Source organism: Pseudophryne corroboree, chromosome 5, assembly GCF_028390025.1.
Source record: "Pseudophryne corroboree isolate aPseCor3 chromosome 5, aPseCor3.hap2, whole genome shotgun sequence".
Lineage (NCBI taxonomy): Eukaryota > Metazoa > Chordata > Amphibia > Anura > Myobatrachidae > Pseudophryne > Pseudophryne corroboree.
The window spans coordinates 414524621-414545041 of record NC_086448.1 but is presented as its reverse complement, the minus strand read 5'-3'; the positions used below and the strand labels follow the sequence as shown (position 1 = coordinate 414545041).

Genomic DNA, 20421 nt, shown 5'->3' with positions numbered 1-20421 from the left:
AGTCTTCATCTATTGTGTGTACTGATTGCTGTCCGTGTTTCCTGTGATTAAACATTGCTGGATGGCTGGTCCAACCACTGTCCCAATTCCTATGGGTAAGTGTGATGCTGACCCCACCATCCCACATCCCACATGTGTTTATGAAAGGAAATGGTGAGCTTTTGTTATGGGTGCTTACCGTGACCTTGAATTAAATTAACCCACTTGCTGACTACAGTTGTTCTCTGACACTCGGCAGCTACCAGCACTTCAACTCTGTATAGTGTAAGCTAAAGATCTTAGACACATATATTTAAAGGGACCAGGACACCTCAGAGACTACTAAAGTTATTACAGCATGCCAGATCTTCAGTATAGCAAGGGCAAGCTTCACTGAAGATTATGCTTGCCAGTTTGCCATATAGCACTAATAAATATTTTGCTGGACAATTCTCTCAAACAATACAAGTCTTTTCCACAATAGAGAATTGGTGAGAAGCAACAGATTTTTTTCATGCATAGGTAAATGCCTTGTATAGAAATATTGCACAGTCCTTTCAAATAGCACAAATGTATGTAATAAATGTTTTACTGGACAATTCTCTCAATAATAAGTAATTTCCATAATAGAGAATTGTTAAGGAATAACATGTTTTCTGCATGCATAAGTAAATGTCTTGTACACAAATTCTGCACAATAAATGTTTTGCTGGACAATTCTCTCAAATTATGTATTTTCCACAATAGACAATTGATAAAAGTATCAGGTTTTCTGCATGCATAAGTAAATGCCTTGTAGAAAAATACTGCACAGTTCTTTCCAATAGCACAAGTATATTCTACAGTAGATATTTTAAATGAATAAGTAATAACAGGTTTTCCACATGCATAAGTACTATAAATACCTGACAAAAAAAGAACGCAGTTCTTTAATAGCACAAGTATACTTGTGGGAGTGATTACTGGGGGAGTGGTACCGGACTACTGGATTGGCCACAAGTGACATCACATCACTTTACACAATCATCACACAAGCATAGAGAGGGTGACATTTTTAGATCTTGAAATATACATTATGGATAATCAGATACACACAAGGAAATTCAGGAAAAAACGTAGATGTGAAAAGTTATGTACTCTCCACCAGTGGCCACCATCACCTATAGCTCAGAAACATACCCAGAGGGCAATTCAGAAGGATAAGAAGGAACTGTTCACAATTTGAGGATTACACAACACAGCTGAACTGGGCACATAATTCAGAGAGAAAAAATATGACCCAACACTAATCAGAAAGGCCATGGAGGACACCAAGAAGTTAGACAGACAGACACTGCTACAGAAAAAGTTACCCTCCAAGATACCACCAAGGAGTCGACATATTTTATAACACAGTACAACAAATCTGCCAACCAAATCAAACAGACATTGAGAACACACTGGCACATATTGCTACAAGATCAAGACCATAACAAAATCATGGGTCCAAATCCACAAATAGTGTACAGAAAGGAACCAGACATAAAAAAAATGACTTGAAAAGAACCACATCAAGCCATCGAACACAATACAAACAGTATTACCCTTCACTGAACCTAGAAACGGATTCATTACTTCGGTAAATGCGCAGGATGTAGAACATCGCACAATAGAAGCACCAAAATTGTAGATACCTTCCACTCAACAACAATAGACAAAACATTCAAGATTAAACAAACCATCTCATGTGAGACAGAGGGGGTCATCTATTTGCTTAGGTGCCCCTGCGGCTTGGAATACATAGGAAGGACAGTGAGACTGTTAAAAACAAGGATATATGAGCATTTGAGAAACATAAAAAGAGGATACAACAGTAATAGCATATCGATACACTACAAAGATAGACATAACTCCGATCCCACAGGTCTATACTTTATAGCTATCGAAAACCCCATCAGAAACTGGAGAGGAGGTAACCATAGCATTACATTGGATAAACAAGAGATGAAATGGGTATTCACATTAAAAACAATGACACCCAGTGGTCTCAACATAGATTTCAACAACAGCATTTTGATAAAATAATAAGATTTTACTTACCGATAAATCTATTTCTCGGAGTCCGTAGTGGATGCTGGGGTTCCTGAAAGGACCATGGGGAATAGCGGCTCCGCAGGAGACAGGGCACAAAAAGTAAAGCTTTTTCAGATCAGGTGGTGTGCACTGGCTCCTCCCCCTATGACCCTCCTCCAGACTCCAGTTAGGTACTGTGCCCGGACGAGCGTACACAATAAGGGAGGATTTTGAATCCCGGGTAAGACTCATACCAGCCACACCAATCACACCGTACAACCTGTGATCTAAACCCAGTTAACAGTATGATAACAGCGGAGCCTCTGAAAGATGGCTTCCTTCAACAATAACCCGAATTAGTTAACAATAACTATGTACAATTTATGCAGATAATCCGCACTTGGGATGGGCGCCCAGCATCCACTACGGACTCCGAGAAATAGATTTATCGGTAAGTAAAATCTTATTTTCTCTATCGTCCTAGTGGATGCTGGGGTTCCTGAAAGGACCATGGGGATTATACCAAAGCTCCCAAACGGGCGGGAGAGTGCGGATGACTCTGCAGCACCGAATGAGAGAACTCCAGGTCCTCCTTAGCCAGAGTATCAAATTTGTAAAATTTTACAAACGTGTTCTCCCCTGACCACGTAGCTGCTCGGCAAAGTTGTAATGCCGAGACCCCTCGGGCAGCCGCCCAAGATGAGCCCACCTTCCTTGTGGAGTGGGCCTTTACAGATTTAGGCTGTGGCAGGCCTGCCACAGAATGTGCAAGTTGGATTGTGCTACAGATCCAACGAGCAATCGTCTGCTTAGACGCAGGAGCACCCATCTTGTTGGGTGCATACAATATAAACAACGAGTCAGATTTTCTGACTCCAGCTGTCCTTGCAATATATATTTTTAATGCTCTGACAACGTCCAGTAACTTGGAGTCCTCCAAGTCACTTGTAGCCGCAGGCACTACAATAGACTGGTTCAGATGAAATGCTGACACCACCTTAGGGAGAAAATGCGGACGAGTCCGCAGTTCTGCCCTGTCCGAATGGAAAATCAGATATGGGCTTTTGTAAGACAAAGCTGCCAATTCTGATACTCTCCTGGCAGAAGCCAGGGCTAGAAGCATGGTCACTTTCCAAGTGAGATATTTCAAATCCACCTTATTTAGTGGTTCAAACCAATGAGATTTTAGAAAGTCCAAAACCACATTGAGATCCCACGGTGCCACTGGAGGCACCACAGGAGGCTGTATATGCAGCACTCCCTTAACAAAGGTCTGGACTTCAGGGACTGAAGCCAATTCTTTTTGAAAGAAAATCGACAGGGCCGAAATTTGAACCTTAATAGATCCCAATTTGAGACCCATAGACAATCCTGATTGCAGGAAATGTAGGAATCGACCCAGTTGAAATTCCTCCGTCGGAGCACTCCGATCTTCGCACCACGCAACATATTTTCGCCAAATTCGGTGATAATGTTGCACGGTTACTTCCTTCCTTGCTTTAATCAAAGTAGGAATGACTTCTTCCGGCATGCCTTTTTCCTTTAGGATCCGGCGTTCAACCGCCATGCCGTCAAACGCAGCCGCGGTAAGTCTTGAAACAGACAGGGACCCTGCTGAAGCAAGTCCCTCCTTAGAGGTAGAGGCCACGGATCTTCCGTGATCATCTCTTGAAGTTCCGGGTACCAAGTCCTTCTTGGCCAATCCGGAACCACTAGTATCGTTCTTACGCCTCTTTGCCGTATAATTCTCAATACTTTTGGTATGAGAGGCAGAGGAGGAAACACATACACCGACTGGTACACCCAAGGCGTTACCAGCGCGTCCACAGCTATTGCCTGCGGATCTCTTGACCTGGCGCAATACCTGTCCAGTTTTTTGTTGAGGCGAGACGCCATCATGTCCACCATTGGTCTTTCCCAACGGGTTACCAGCATGTGGAAGACTTCTGGATGAAGTCCCCACTCTCCCGGGTGAAGATCGTGTCTGCTGAGGAAGTCTGCTTCCCAGTTGTCCACTCCCGGGATGAACACTGCTGACAGTGCTATCACATGATTCTCTGCCCAGCGAAGAATCCTTGCAGCTTCTGCCATCGCACTCCTGCTTCTTGTGCCGCCCTGTCTGTTCACATGGGCGACTGCCGTGATGTTGTCCGACTGGATCAACACCGGTTTTCCCTGAAGCAGAGGTTCTGCCTGGCTTAGAGCATTGTATATTGCTCTTAGTTCCAGAATGTTTATGTGAAGAGACGTTTCCAGGCTCGTCCATACTCCCTGGAAGTTTCTTCCTTGTGTGACTGCTCCCCAGCCTCTCAGGCTGGCGTCCGTGGTCACCAGGATCCAATCCTGTATGCCGAATCTGCGGCCCTCCAATAGATGAGGACTCTGCAACCACCACAGAAGAGACACCCTTGTCCTTGGAGACAGGGTTATCCGTAGGTGCATCTGAAGATGCGACCCTGACCATTTGTCCAACAGATCCCTTTGGAAAATTCTTGCGTGGAATCTGCCGAATGGAATTGCTTCGTAAGAAGCCACCATTTTTCCCAGGACTCTTGTGCATTGATGTACAGACACCTTTCCTGGTTTTAGGAGGTTCCTGACAAGGTCGGATAACTCCTTGGCTTTTTCCTCCGGGAGAAAAACCTTTTTCTGAACCGTGTCCAGAATCATCCCTAGGAACAGCAGACGAGTTGTCGGCATTAACTGGGATTTTGGAATATTCAGAATCCACCCGTGCTGTTTTAGCACTTCTTGAGACAGTGCTAATCCCATCTCTAGCTGTTCTCTGGACCTCGCCCTTATTAGGAGATCGTCCAAGTATGGGATAATTAATATGCCTTTTCTTCGAAGAAGAATCATCATCTCGGCCATTACCTTTGTAAAGATCCGAGGTGCCGTGGACAATCCGAACGGCAGCGTCTGAAACTGATAGTGACAGTTTTGTACAACGAACCTGAGGTACCCCTGGTGTGAGGGGTAAATTGGAACGTGGAGATACGCATCCTTGATGTCCAAGGATACCATAAAGTCCCCCTCTTCCAGGTTCGCTATCACTGCTCTGAGTGACTCCATCTTGAACTTGAACTTCTTTATGTACAGGTTCAAGGACTTCAGATTTAGAATAGGCCTTACCGAGCCATCCGGCTTCGGTACCACAAAAAGAGTGGAATAATACCCCTTCCCTTGTTGTAGAAGAGGTACCTTGACTATCACCTGCTGAGAATACAGCTTGTGAATGGCTTCCAAAACCGTCTCCCTTTCGGAGGGGGACGTTGGTAAAGCAGACTTCAGGAAACGGCGAGGTGGATCTGTCTCTAATTCCAACCTGTACCCTTGAGATATTATCTGCAGGATCCAGGGATCTACCTGCGAGTGAGCCCACTGCGCGCTGTAATTTTTGAGACGACCGCCCACCGTCCCCGAGTCCGCTTGAGAAGCCCCAGCGTCATGCTGAGGCTTTTGTAGAAGCCGGGGAGGGCTTCTGTTCCTGGGAAGGAGCTGCGTGTTGCTGTCTCTTCCCTCGACCTCTGCCTCGTGGCAGATATGAATAGCCCTTTGCTCTCTTATTTTTAAAGGAACGAAAGGGCTGCGGTTGAAAAGTCGGTGCCTTTTTCTGTTGGGGAGTGACTTGAGGTAGAAAGGTGGATTTCCCGGCTGTAGCCGTGGCCACCAAATCTGATAGACCGACTCCAAATAACTCCTCCCCTTTATACGGCAAAACTTCCATATGCCGTTTTGAATCCGCATCGCCTGTCCACTGTCGCGTCCATAAAGCTCTTCTGGCCGAAATGGACATAGCACTTACCCGTGATGCCAGTGTGCAGATATCCCTCTGTGCATCACGCATATAAAGAAATGCATCCTTTATTTGTTCTAACGACAGTAAAATATTGTCCCTGTCCAGGGTATCAATATTTTCAATCAGGGACTCTGACCAAACTACCCCAGCACTGCCCATCCAGGCAGTCGCTACAGCTGGTCGTAGTATAACACCTGCATGTGTGTATATACTTTTTTGGATATTTTCCATCCTCCTATCTGATGGATCTTTAAGTGCGGCCGTCTCAGGAGAGGGTAACGCCACTTGTTTAGATAAGCGTGTTAGCGCCTTGTCCACCCTAGGAGGTGTTTCCCAGCGCTCCCTAACCTCTGGCGGGAAAGGGTATAATGCCAATAATTTCTTTGAAATTATCAGCTTTTTATCAGGGGCAACCCACGCTTCATTACACACGTCATTTAATTCTTCTGATTCAGGAAAAACTATAGGTAGTTTTTTCATACCCCACATAATACCCTGTTTAGTGGTACCTGTAGTATCAGCTAAATGTAATGCCTCCTTCATTGCCAAAATCATATAACGTGTGGCCCTACTGGAAAATACGGTTGAATCGTCACCGTCACCACTGGAGTCAGTGCCTGCGTCTGGGTCTGTGTCGACCGACTGAGGCAAAGGGCGTTTCACAGCCCCTGACGGTGTTTGAGTCGCCTGGACAGGCACTAATTGATTGTCCGGCCGCCTCATGTCGTCAAACGACTGCTTTAGCGTGTTGACACTATCCCGTAGTTCAATAAATAAAGGCATCCATTCTGGTGTCGACTCCCTAGGGGGTGACATCCTCATATTTGGCAATTGCTCCGCCTCCACACCAATATCGTCCTCATACATGTCGACACACACGTACCGACACACAGCAGACACACAGGGAATGCTCCTAACGAAGACAGGACCCACTAGCCCTTTGGGGAGACAGAGGGAGAGTTTGCCAGCACACACCAAAAGCGCTATATATATATCAGGGATAGCCTTATAATAAGTGCTCCCTTATAGCTGCTTTGTTATATCAAAATATCGCCATAAATTTGCCCCCCCCTCTCTGTTTTACCCTGTTTCTGTAGTGCAGTGCAGGGGAGAGACTTGGGAGCCGTCCTGACCAGCGGAGCTGTGAGAGGAAATGGCGCCGTGTGCTGAGGAGATAGGCCCCGCCCCTTTTCTGGCGGGCTCGTCTCCCGCTATTTAGAAAAATCAGGCAGGGGTTAAATATCTCCATATAGCCTCTAGGGGCTATATGTGAGGTATTTTTAGCCTTTATAGGTATTCATTTGCCTCCCAGGGCGCCCCCCTCCCAGCGCCCTGCACCCTCAGTGACTGCCGTGTGAAGTGTGCTGAGAGGAAAATGGCGCACAGCTGCAGTGCTGTGCGCTACCTTTAGAAGACTGCAGGAGTCTTCAGCCGCCGATTCTGGACCTCTTCTGCTTCAGCATCTGCAAGGGGGCCGGCGGCGCGGCTCCGGTGACCATCCAGGCTGTACCTGTGATCGTCCCTCTGGAGCTTGATGTCCAGTAGCCAAGAAGCCAATCCATCCTGCACGCAGGTGAGTTGACTCCTTCTCCCCTCAGTCCCTCGCTGCAGTGATCCTGTTGCCAGCAGGAATCACTGTAAAATAAAAAACCTAGCTAAACTTTTTCTAAGCAGCTCTTTAGGAGAGCCACCTAGATTGCACCCTTCTCGGCCGGGCACAAAAATCTAACTGGAGTCTGGAGGAGGGTCATAGGGGGAGGAGCCAGTGCACACCACCTGATCTGAAAAAGCTTTACTTTTTGTGCCCTGTCTCCTGCGGAGCCGCTATTCCCCATGGTCCTTTCAGGAACCCCAGCATCCACTAGGACGATAGAGAAAACATAGTTAACAAACCAATAAGAGTCATACACAACAGATTTCCCCATCATGGACTATACTCTGCAATATTAAATCGCCACCCAATGAGAATCAAGTCATTTAATGTATGTATTTGCATAATTTTGTACAGGTTATGATGTGCACCATACCATATGTTCAGCACACAGATCACCCTATTATGAAATAAGTGAAAAGAACAAACAGTAATTTGACACTGTCACTCAGCAATAACGCCACAACCAATGACATCTCATTGGCAAACAGGACTAATATAAGCAGCCTAATTGGATCCACAATCATCCTTGAAAACGGCCTACGGGCTGAAATGTGTTGGCGGAAGCACACACTTGGCACAAGCACGTTTACCAGTACCCACCACCTGTGAAAGATCTACAGCTTTACCCCCATCAACAAGTGTCCTCGCTGGCTGGTGAGTTTGAGTAGTCGGGCAGCGCTGCTGAAGCCAACAGGAACCCAGAAGTCTTGGGAGACTTGGGAACCCGAAGTCACGGCAGCACCTGGCGGTCCCACAGGTCCCCGCTCTGGGTGTACATTGCCATGCACGCAGTGGAAGCAGGGATCCTAGACGGGACATCAAGGAGGGACAGGAGGTAGATGCCAGTGCTGGGAATGACACCATCGTACACCGGAGGGTGAGTACTGTAACTGGAGGGTCAGGACGCTGGCTCTCTAGAACATCTACAGTATCACAGCACCATTGTGCAACAAAGGAACGCACCACTTTTACTTGAACCAGCATTTGGAACCTATTTGAGCGTGACTATTACATACTAACTTTCAGCTACAAATTCCTACTATATTTCAGTCTGTGTCATCAGCATCTGGACATTGGGGGTCATTCCGAGTTGATCGCTAGCTGAAAATGTTCGCTGCGCTGCGATTAAGTAAAAAAATGGCACTTCTGCGCATGCACGACGTACTTTCACAACGGGCGATGTATTTTCACACAAGGTCTAGCGAAGCTTTTCAGTCGCAATGGCCGCCGCAGAGTGATTGACATGAAGTGGATGTTTCTGGGTGTCAACTGACCGTTTTCAGGGAGTGCTCGAAAAAACGCAGGTGTGCCAGGAAAACCGCAGGCGTGGCTGGGCGAACGCAGGGCGTGTTTGTGATGTCAAATCCGGAACTGAATGGTCTGAAGTGATTGCAAGCGCTGAGTAGGTCTGAAGCTACTCAGAAACTACACAGTAATTTTTTGTAGCCGTTCTGCGATGCATACGTTCGCACTTCTGCTAAGCTAAGATACACTCCCAGAGGGCAGCAGCTTAGCGTTTGCACGGCTGCTAAAGACTGCTAGCGAGCGAACAACTCAGATTGACCCCCATTGCTCCTAATTGTGTTCCATCACCTGTGTGCTAAAAGTCACTGTTATTGTATCATTTGCTATTTGAATGCATTATACCCTTTATGCCTGAGCACTGTGTCTCAATAACAGGCATAGATATACACAACGCTTATCTGTCACATACTTCCTTACTAACACTAGGAGGTGAGCGCAGGTACCACTCCCCCAGTAATCACCACTTACCAGACGAGTTTGGACAGCTCATTGGTACCAGCTGCCCCGAAACATGAGCGTGTATCAAATGATCTGTATAAGTCGTGTGTGAATGGGAAGGGAAGCCTGTTTTTAGATATATATCTTGCACCTACATGGGGCTGGTGCAAGTACACATACTAATTATGACTTTTGAGTTGGGTGGCTTAAATCAATGGACTGCACAGGTTTATGCTTGCATATGCATAAATACCTGCATTAGTTGATACGATACTTGCATTCAGGCTTGGACTGGCCCACAGGGGTACAGGGGAAACCACTGGTGGGCTCCACTGCCTGGGCCCCCACCTCCTCCTTTAGGGATCAGGTCCCAGACTGTGCAATTAAATGATACATATGTTACCTTATACTGCACATAACTATGGTGCATTTTCTACAGCGCATTGATGTTTTTAATCTGGTACTTTATCATGCATGCATTAACAGTGTTTACTATATATATTATTTATCAAGGGGCCCAGACCATTCACTCTCTAATGCTTAGGCAAACCTAACCCCCCTCTGGAGACTAACCACATCCTTAAACATGGGCCTCTACCACACCAATTCTCTGGTGGGCCCTTTATGCCCCAGTCCGACACTGCTTGCATTAGCGTAAAGAAGCAAAAAGTCTTCCACTACTGCCTGCAACTACAGTCGCTTTGTGTTCAACTCAGAATCAGTCCAAATGTGTTTAAAGTGCATGGGTATTATGAATAAAGTGCTTGGACCTCGAAGTAGTGGTAAACAAGGAATGAGTTCCAGGACTCACCGGGGGCAGCAGCTGTGGTTTTCGACTGTGATCACTCGTGCTCTACCCCTGACTCCATTACCCCTCGCAGTGGTCGGATGGTGCCTGCGGTACTAAAGTTCTTGTGCCCACGGCAGCCGCGTTTGAATGGGCGAATTAGGTCTGCCCAAACTCTGATGCCCCCTGGTCTTATAAGGTGACAAGGCACCACCCGAGACTATGAGTGAGCAAGGGGAAACCTAACTAACCCTGCAACACCAAAAGCACGAGTAATAATGGGACCAATGGTCTTAGATGTAATAAGCAACTAAACAGAGAAAGCAACAATGCTCAGCGATGTTAAGATAAAATGCAATAATAAACTGTCAAGTGTGGAATCTCCACAAAAAAACCCTGAACTCCGGCTGACAGGATCTGTTTAAGGATCAAACAGGTACAGACTCCAGGTCACGGCACAACATGACAGGATACCAAAGAGTTGAAGGGTTCACACTGAAGTACAACTATCACCAGCGTCGTTGGAGTGACCAGGAAGGGAATAAATATGCTGTTGCTCCAATCCTGGAGGACCCAGTAATAACCCTAAATGACGTGCAGCTGTCCTGCTGCACGTCTGGCATACAGAGAACTAACATTCAGGCAATGAGGAACGCCATCTGCCTGCAGCGTCCCCATTGCTAGGCACCCGGCGGTTCCCAGCGCCCAGCGTCTGCCTGTTGCTAGGCGCCGGGCAGGGACCAGGGAGCTTTGCGTCTGGCGTCTGCCTATAGCTAGGCGCCGGGCGGAGTTCAGCGGGACGCGCGGCATCCCGGCTCCATGATGACGGCCGGGACACGCGTCCCCGGGATATCATCAAGATAGACGACCACAAATTTTCAGAGGAAATCTCAAAGAACATCATTTATGAGATCCTGGAAGACTGCAGGAGCGTTGGAGAGTCCAAGAGGCATGACCAAATATTCGTAATGACCCAAATGAGTATTGAATGCGTTCTTCCAATCATCCCCCTGCCAAATCCGAATGAGATTAAATGGCCCTAGAGGGTTCAGTTAGGAATTGAGTAGGTCACTGTTTGGGGAAGAGCATACCATTTCAGTTTGAGCTCAGAAGAGCTTGATGGGAGTAGTCCTGAAATATAAAAGGTTTGTGACCTTTCCAAGTGAGATCACGTAGTTTATGGGAGGCAGACCGAAAAAGCCATTTTATGCAAATAATTAAGAACTGGGGGAAGGGCCGACCCAGGGGACCCCTTTCAATAACCAGATCACAGAATTCATCTGCTATACCCAACAGAGCAGGTAAAGTATTACGGTATCCGGACTATAGATCTACACTAAAAAGGTCTACAGTCAATAGCTCTACTACTAATGGTAGACATGCATTAGGTCAACAGGGTCAAAAGGTCATCAGGGTCAAAAGGTCGACTAGTAAAAGGTACACAGTTCAATGGGTCAACAGGGTTAAAAGGTCGACATTACAATGTCAACACACATATGGTAGACAAGTTTATTTATTTTTCAGTTTATGTATATATTTCATTTTATATTGTAGCGTTTCTGAGCTGATCAAATAAGACTGTAATCAGGGGTAACGGGTAGGTATTTTTGATTGTGATTTTATTCAGTCCCCTGTAGTCAACACATGGCCGTAAAGAACCATCCTTTTTACCTACAAAGAAAAAAACGTCTCCTACCGGTGACTTAGAAGGCCTGATGAAGCCTTTTTCTAAACTCTCCCGAATATATTCCTCCATAGCTTCCGTCTCGGGCAAGGACAGAGAGTAAAGGCGGCCCTTGGGGAGTCTAGCACCAGGTATAAGATTGATTGCACAATCATATGGATGGTGAGAAGGCAGCGATTCCGCTTGTTGTTTGGAGAAAACATCCAAAAAAGGCATATACTAGGTTGGTAACCCTTCAGGGACAGGAAGTGCAGAACGAACCGGAATGGTCAAGCATTTGATTGCACATCCCGAACTCCAAGAAACCAAATCTCCAGTAGTCCAGTTGAATACTGGATTATGCATTTTAAGCCAAGGCAGGCCCAGAACTATTGGAGTTAGGGGACAATGTACCAGGAAAAAAGATAACTCTTCACAATGGAACAGTCCGACAAAAAACTGGAGAGCTGGTGTCCCGGTACTGACCCGACCATTTTGGAGAGGACTACCATCCAACCCATACACGGAAATAGGTGAGCAAAGAGTTTCACCAGGAATTCCTCTGGAAAGAGTGAATTCCAGGTCCATAAAATTTCCGGCAGCCCCAAAATCAACAAAAGCAGTATCCTCACAAGGACCAGAAGGGGTTGTTATCCTAACGGGTAACAACAATGAATTATTTGGGGAGATTGAACAGAGACCCCCGAAAAGACTCTCCCAAAATATCCCGGGTCCACTAGTTTTCCACCTTCTGTGGACAATTATTTGCCAGATGTCCCTTGGTTCCACAATAGAGACACAGCCCCAGGGTGCAACGTCTCGCCTTCTCTCGCGGTGTTAAACAGAAAGCTCCATATCCCCTTCAACTTCTGGCAATGATCAACGGGATATACTGTAGGTGAGGGGACCTCCTTTTCCATTCTTCGCTCCCGAATTCGCCTATCAGCTTTGATGGCTAGCTCCATGAGTGCATCCAAGGTGGCCGGAGAAGGATATTGGACAAGAAAATCCTTGATTTGTTCAGTTAATCCTAACCGGAACTGACTCCGAAGTGCCGGATCATTCCAGCAACAATCATTGGCCCATCTGCGAAATTCAGCACAATACACCTCAACGGAGTTTATGCCTTGTTTAAGAGAACGAAGATGGGCCTCGGCAGTTGCTGCACGATCTGGATCATCATAGAGAACATCTAGGGCCTTAAAGAAAGAATCCACGGAAAACAGATTAGGGTGATCTGCTGAAAGGCCAAAGGCCCAAGATTGTGGATCACCTTGTAACAAGGAAATGATTATCCCTACGCTCTGGGTCTCAGAGCCTGAAGAGAATAGGCCTGAGCTTGAAATACAGCTTACAACTTTCCCGAAAGTTCACAAACTGTTTCCGATCACCTGAAAACCAGGAAGGTTCATCTTAGTCTCCTTGGGCATGAGAAATGAGACTGAGTCCTGCGAGTTTCCTCTTGAGTATCCACTCAAAGAGTAAGATCCCGTTGCTGCTGGGTCAAACTCTGGATCTGGCCCGCCAGAACCTGGGCCGGACTCTGTGTTGGCTCCATCTGGAGACTAATGACCCACGGAGCTCAGGGACGTGCAGTCAGGGGAGGCAGTGCCTCCCCTGTCATTAATTATTAAAATAATATAAAGAAGATACTTATGACACATATTCTGTGTCATAAGTATTGCTTTATATTAATGTAATCACATTCCCTACCTATATGTGTTTGGGAGGCACCGATCGTGGTGCCTCCCGGTCAGAATGGGAAAGGTATGGGAGCGGGGGGCGGGCGCGGGCGGAGCCTAGCAATGGGCATTAAAAGTCCATTGAAAATACATGGGAAAGTGGGGCACCATTAGAGGTGCCGCTTTCACAAAGGGACATGCTTTCAACCCATGAAAGCACGCCTCTGTCAGTGAGGCCACAGTGATTGGCCAGCAGATCCGTCACTTGATCCGCTTGTCAATCACTGTGTGGGCGCGGCGGAGGTGCTGGTGGTGGAGGTGCGGGCGGCAGAGGTGCGGGTGGCGGCAGAGGTGCAGGCGGCCGAGGTGCGGGCGGCGGGTGGCGGCAGTGCAGAGTATGGCAGTGGAGCGGTACCAATTTCAAAAATGGCGCCTCAGCGTCATTTTTTAAATGAAGATTGCCGCCACGAGCCAATCACGGCTCGCTGCGTCATCACCCCACCCCCTCTGGCTGACTTATATAAGTCAGCGCGAGGGAGCGGCTGTCAGTCCAACGGCGGAGGAGGAGCAGAGAAGAGCTCCTGAGGGCAGAAGACGCCGGAAGTCCTGGATGGGAGGCAGCTATGCAAAAGAGCTTAGCAGCCGCCGCCCACCAGGTGAAGACGCTGGAAGCCCTGGGGAAGGTGGCGACCATGCAAAAGAGCTTAAAGGCCACCGCCTCCCTGGTGAAGACGCCGGAGGAAGACGCTGGAAGCCCTGGAGAGGTGGCGCCCCCCCAGGTGAAGACGCCGGAATCCCTGGGGAGGCGGCAGCCATGCAAAAGAGCTTAAAGGCCGCCGCCCCCAGGTGAAGACCCTGTCAAATAAACTTTTTTTTTAAAGACAGTGTGGTGGTTTTATTTTAATGTTTTCTTTACAGGTGGACAATAGGTGCTAGCAGGCCATTTATGTCCGGGCATGCTGGCACTTGTGGTTCTCCAAGTGTCAGCATGCTGGGGCAAGCTTGCTGCGACCTGTAGGCCACCTGTAAAGAACAATATTACTATTCTTTACAGGTGGACCACAGGTGCCAGCGGACTATTTATGTCCGGGCATGCTGGCACTTGTGGTTCTCCAAGTGCCAGCATGCTGGGGCAGGCTTGCTGGGACCTGTAGGCCACCTGTAAAGAACAATATTAACAATGAACCCCGCACCCACCGCCACCAGGGGTGCGGGGCATAGCACTGGGCTATCAGCCCAGAGCTGGTTATTGCTCGGGAGGGGGACCCCATTTTTATTTTTGGGGTCGACACTTCTGAGGAATTCCAGCCCTGGGCTGACTAGTTTTTTTTTTTGGGGGGGGGGGGGATTAGTGCTATGGCATAAGGAAGCCCATACCGAGTGTCTCCCCTGCTATGGCATTATCCCCCCTGGCTGGTTCTGCCTGGTTCTGGTTTCGCCAATGTAGGGGCGGGGCTACACTTTTTTTTTTACCCCACTCTATGGGGGGGGGGGGGGGATTGTTAGCTGCTTGTGCCTCCCCAGACACTGACCTCACCACACGCCACTGATGGAGCTACGGTTTTTTAGGCTGGTGATACTGTTTCGAATTAAGTACTCAGACCTCGAAGTGGTGTTGGACTCACCGGGGGCAACAGCTGTGGTTTTTGACTGTGATCACTCGTGCTCTACGTCTGACTCCGTTACCCATCGCAGTGGTCGGATGGTGCCTGTGGTACTAAAGTTTTTGTGCCCACAGCACCCGCGTTTGAATGGGCGAATTAGGTCCGCCCAAACTATGATGCCCCCTGGTCTTATAAGGTGACAAGGCACCACCCGAGGCTACGAGTGAGCAAGGGGAAACCTAACTAACCCTGCAACACCAAAAGCACGAGTGATAATGGGACCAGTGGTCTTAGATGTAATAAGCAACGGAAGAGAGAAAGCAACAATGCTCAGAGATGTTAACATAAAATGCAATAATAAACTGTCAAGTGTGGAATCTCCACAAAAAAAAACTGAACTCCGGCTGACAGGATCTGTTTAAGGATTGAACAGGTACAGACTCCAGGTCACGGCACAACATGACAGGATAACAACGAGCTGAAGGGTTTACACTGAAGTACAACTATCCCCAGCGTCATTGGAGTGACCAGGAAGGGAATAAATATGCTGTTGCACCAATCCTGGAGGATCCAGTAATAACCCTAAATGATGTGCAGGTGTCCCGTCTGACATACAGAGAACTAACATCCAGGCAACGTCTGCCTGTTGCTAGGCGCCGGACGGGGACCAGGGAGCTTTGCGCCCAGTGTCTGCCTATTGCTAGGCGCCGGGCAGAGGTCATCGGGTGGCGCGGTGTCCCGGCTCCATGATGACAGCCGGAACGTGTGCCCCCGGGACCTGACAATGGGAGAGAAGTGCTAATTTAATGTGTGGCGGGAGGTGATTCCCCTCTGGTTATATTCTCAGCATCTAGATATTATCTGCATGGCTTTGTTTTTGAACTCTCAATACTTCACTGTCATCTGTCTTCATAAGTGACTTAGCAGCCCTCTTTTTTTTTCAAGATTACATTTTTATTATTTTTTAAAATAGAATGGAAGGGGGCTACAGAAATGAAAAAGAGGGGAGGGGAGATCGCATAACAGTACATACAGTGTAATCTGAAATAGTTCAATACAGCACATCAGTCCACATCAATTAGAACAATATTTAGAAACAGAAATCAACTCCTGACGGAAACAAAGTATCAGGTAGTAATGTGATCAGTACACCCCACGAAGGTGCCTCACTGAACTATGTCAAGCCTTACTCGTTGATAAACAGTATCTTCAGACATTGAAACCCTATAATAAGAAAGGATTACAGCTAGAAACTTGCAGACGTCTAATTTGGGAGCAAGCTACAGTGAGAAATGAGGTGGTATCAAGGGAGGTGCGCTTTCCTATAATCACTCCATGCTGCCCATTTCGTGTCATGCCTGGAATTTCCTGGGGCAAAGGTCACACCTGCAATCTCAAATTCAAAATGAGACTGGACAGCAGCCTCAATGGCAGAGATCGTAGGAATCACAGGGATGCACCAATTACGTGCAAGAAGTAACTTTGTGGCAGCCAGGATGTGGCTCAATACATATCAAGTTTGTGGGGGTATGATCAGGGGAAATGTAACAGGGCCAGTGTAGGTTGGGGAGGAACCAGGAAACCGTCAATCCTAGAAATTAGAATAAAAACTTGACACCAGAGAGCAGAGAGTAAAGGACACGACCAAAACACATGGTCTACCATGCTTTACCACACGATCGTCAGCAGTTATTGGGGGTAGTTGGCCATATAGAGTGCAGAAGGGCAGGGGTTAGGTATTGGCGATGTAGAACTTTGTAAAACTGCTCTGTGTGCGACACAAATTTAGACACATGGAAGCAAGATTTAAACACAGAGCACCATTTTATTTGAGATCTAAGTTTCACTGGATGTGGGGAGCAATTGAGAAGGGAATACTATCTGGAAACTGTACCTTTACAGTCTGCTCTCATAATCAAGGTATGGATGTACTTGGAGGTCGGTAGTACTCTATTATGAGGCAGGGCTACACTCCGAAGCCAGTGTCGGAGTTGGAGATATTTATAAAAGTCTCCATTGGGGAGGGAGAACCGAGATTGGAGATGTGTTTAGGGCATCAAAATAACCTCCTCCGATACCTCTTGATGGGTCCTAGCCCCTTGGGAAATCCAAAAGGCAAATGACAGATCCGGAATGAGGCTTGCCACCTCATCTAATGAGAAATCCAGCGGAGGGAGAGAGAGTTCTGGCATTAAAACCACCAAAGCTAGCCAGGATTATGGACAGATTGAACCACAACTGATCTGGATGTTAAGTTCAAACCTTCCAAATCGGGTATAAGTTCAAACCTTCCAAATCGGGCATTCCTAAAACACTAGATAGGGGGAAAGGGTAGAGTAGGCCTCTCTCCAAGGAAACCCATAATTTGGGGCACCCACCTCATACCACGCTCCCAGCGGGGCCAGGACACATGCCGCTTGGTATAAATGTAAATTGGGAAAAGCCAATCCCCCTTTTAGTTTCAGTAAGAACATTATTTTATGGGCAAATTTAGGTTTCTTGCCTTTTCACACATATTGAACAAACACAGAGTTAAATTTGGTCAGTAAGGAATTGGGCAATAAAATAGGAATAGTCCTAAATAAGTATAGCAGCTTAGGGAGCAAAACCATCTTTAGGGCTGCTATACAGCCTAACCACGATATATTGTGTAACATCCAATCATTTGTCAACATCATTATTTTAGTCAAGATGGGAGGATAATTACATAAAATCAGGTCGGAAACCTTGGGTGGGATGTGGATGTCTAAGTATTTCAGGCATTTGACTTGCCAGGCATAATCATATTGAGATTTCAAAGTATTAAGTATGATAGTAAGGAAATTGGGTGGGAGAGCTCCATTTTGGAGCTATTTAGCTTGTAATATGAGACAGAGGAATAGGCTCGAAACATTTCGTGGAGGGCCTGAAGGGAAGAATGTAGTTCAGTAATGGTAAGGAGGACATCATCCGCGAAGAGACATACAGTACCTGATACGTACTGTCAAGCAGAGCCAGACCTTTCACCAGGGGATTGATACGGATGGATTCCACCAGGGGTTCTATAGACAGTACAAAGACCAGAGGAGATAAGGGGCAGCCCTGGCGAGTACCATTGGAAATCGTAAATATTGAAGAGAGCATACCATTTATGAATACTCTAGCTGATGGGTCAGAGTAAAGTGCAGTAATAGAGGATAGGGCCCTTCCCGCAAAACCAACCTTAAGCAGAACAGCTTTTAAATATCCCCAATGTAATCTATTAGTCAAGCGAGAGCAGCAAAAAGGGCTCCGTCAAGCAGAGAAGGCATCCAAAACATTAATAATCCTCCTAGTATAGGGGGTAATTCCGAGTTGATCGCAGCATCAAGTTTGTTAGCAGTTGGGCAAAACCATTTGTACTGCAGGTGTGGCAGATATAACATTTGCAGAGAGAGTTAGATTTGGGTGGGGTGTGTTCAAACTGAAATCTAAATTGCAGTGTAAAAATAAACCAGCCAGTATTTACCCTGCACAGAAACAAAATAACCCACCCAAATCTAACTCTCTCTACAAATGTTATATCTGCCCCCCTGCAAAGCACATGGTTTTACCCAACTGCTAACAAATTTGATGCTGCGATCAACTCGGAATTACCCCCATTGTCAGGAGCCTCTCAGTTCCGAACAAATCCAACTTGGTCCTGATTAATAAGGGTAGTGAGCAGTGGATTTAGCCTATTAGCTATCAATTTTGCGTAAATCTTTACATCAGAATTCAATAGGGCTATAGGACGATAATTATATAGTATTGCTGGGTTTTTGCCAGGTTTAGGAAAAGCTACTATTCTGGCTTACAGCATTTCTGACGGGAACGAACCAGATAATGAAGCCTCGTCAAAACAAGTACTAAAACTGGACCCAGGACATCTCTAAAACATTTATAAAACCTGTTTGTGTAGCCATCCGGGCCAGGGGCCTTGTCTTATGAAAGGCCATCTATAACCAGTCCTATCTCCTCGGAAGTCTAGGGACACTCCAATAATTGGAGGGTATGGTGATCTAAGCTGGGTAAGTTTAGTTTTTTCAAAAAAGCGTCAATCTAGTCAGCAGATGGTTGCGGGGTAGAAAGATCTGTATGGAGGTTATACAGAGCAGAATAATACTCTGCAAAGGCTCTGGCCTCTGGCATTGGTGACTTCTTTAACTCTTTCAGTTGCTACTTTCCCTCTCAGTTTTCTGGCTAGCATTCTACCCGCTCTATCACCTTGGGTTATAACGTGTTTCAGACTAAAAAGGTTTTAATGCACCTCCTTTAGAGTCAGGATATTCCATTCCTCCCTGGTGCGAAGCAGTTCCCTGTAGATTGACTTATTAGAGGGGGAGGATTTAAGTTTGAGTTCCAAGACTGTCACGTGAGCCTCGATGTTATCCTGCTGTTAACGCAATAATTTGCGATGTTGGGGCTTAGCTTGGATGATGGAGCCCCTAACTACTGCCTTTAGGGCACACCAGTTATTAAATACGGACGTGTTAGTAGGATCATTACATTCTAAATAGGCAGATAAAGACTGGGAAATAGAAGCTTTCACCACTTTATCTGTCAGTAGGTACTCGCCAAGGCGCCAGGGTCATGGGGAAGACCTAGAAGAAGTCAAGTCCCACCGTAATTTCATGGCCGAATAGTCCGTCCATGAGACTATGGTGTATGGTGGCCTTCCTTATCTGTAGTCTTTACAGTTAGGGTTCCTCGCCCTCCATATATCATAAAGGCCATATTCATATAAAATGCATCTAAATGGGAGTGATCTCGGGTTGGGAGAGATTTTAAAGGATGTTGGGTGGCTGATTTATCTAGACGGGGTTATGGGGCCAAATTAAAATCCCAGAGAAGCAACTGTGAACCATTAAGGCAGGACTGGAGGGTAGTACAGATTTTTCTAATATATGAGACTTGTTTGACATTAGGGACATAAACCACCGCTAGCGTGACAGGTTTGTCATCTAATATCCCTATGAGAATTAAATATTGACCTTCAGTATCCATAACTTGTTTATCTAATATGAAATTATACGAGCTACAGAGTAAGATAGCCACCCCTGCCTTTTTCTTGGGACCGTTGGACATATAACAGCATGGAAAATTGTGATTCAAAAATTGCGGGGGAGAGGAGCCCATAAAGTGGGTTTCCTGGAGAGCTACCAAATGGTGAAAAAAGGGAAAAAGGGGAAAACAAGTTAAGCACTACAGGGTTGCAACTAGAGGCCACCGAATGTGGCGGCACATAGGAGGTAGTGGCTGTAGAGGCCACCCACCCACACTCCAAGACAGAGATGCTATAATCTAAGATGGACCATAACAGTGGTGCACCTCAACCATTTGAGCAAAATAAGATATCTCGCTTGAGCAGGATATAATTAAACAATGGCCTCAAACTGAAACAACTATGGCATGGTCAGTAACATATAGCATTCAACAAGGCAAAGAGAGACAAGAGACA

The 20421-nt window shown here is 46.6% G+C and overlaps 1 protein-coding gene across 1 annotated transcript in view; it reads right to left on the bottom strand.

Annotated features, from left to right (window-relative positions):
• Positions 1 to 20421, bottom strand: part of LOC134929607 (collagen alpha-2(VI) chain-like) — a 123391-nt gene that overhangs the window by 95812 nt on the left and 7158 nt on the right. The window contains exon 3 of the mRNA XM_063925194.1: positions 12501 to 12995. Within this exon, the coding sequence (XP_063781264.1) occupies positions 12501 to 12995 (495 nt within the window). The remainder of the gene's footprint in view (positions 1 to 12500; positions 12996 to 20421) is intronic.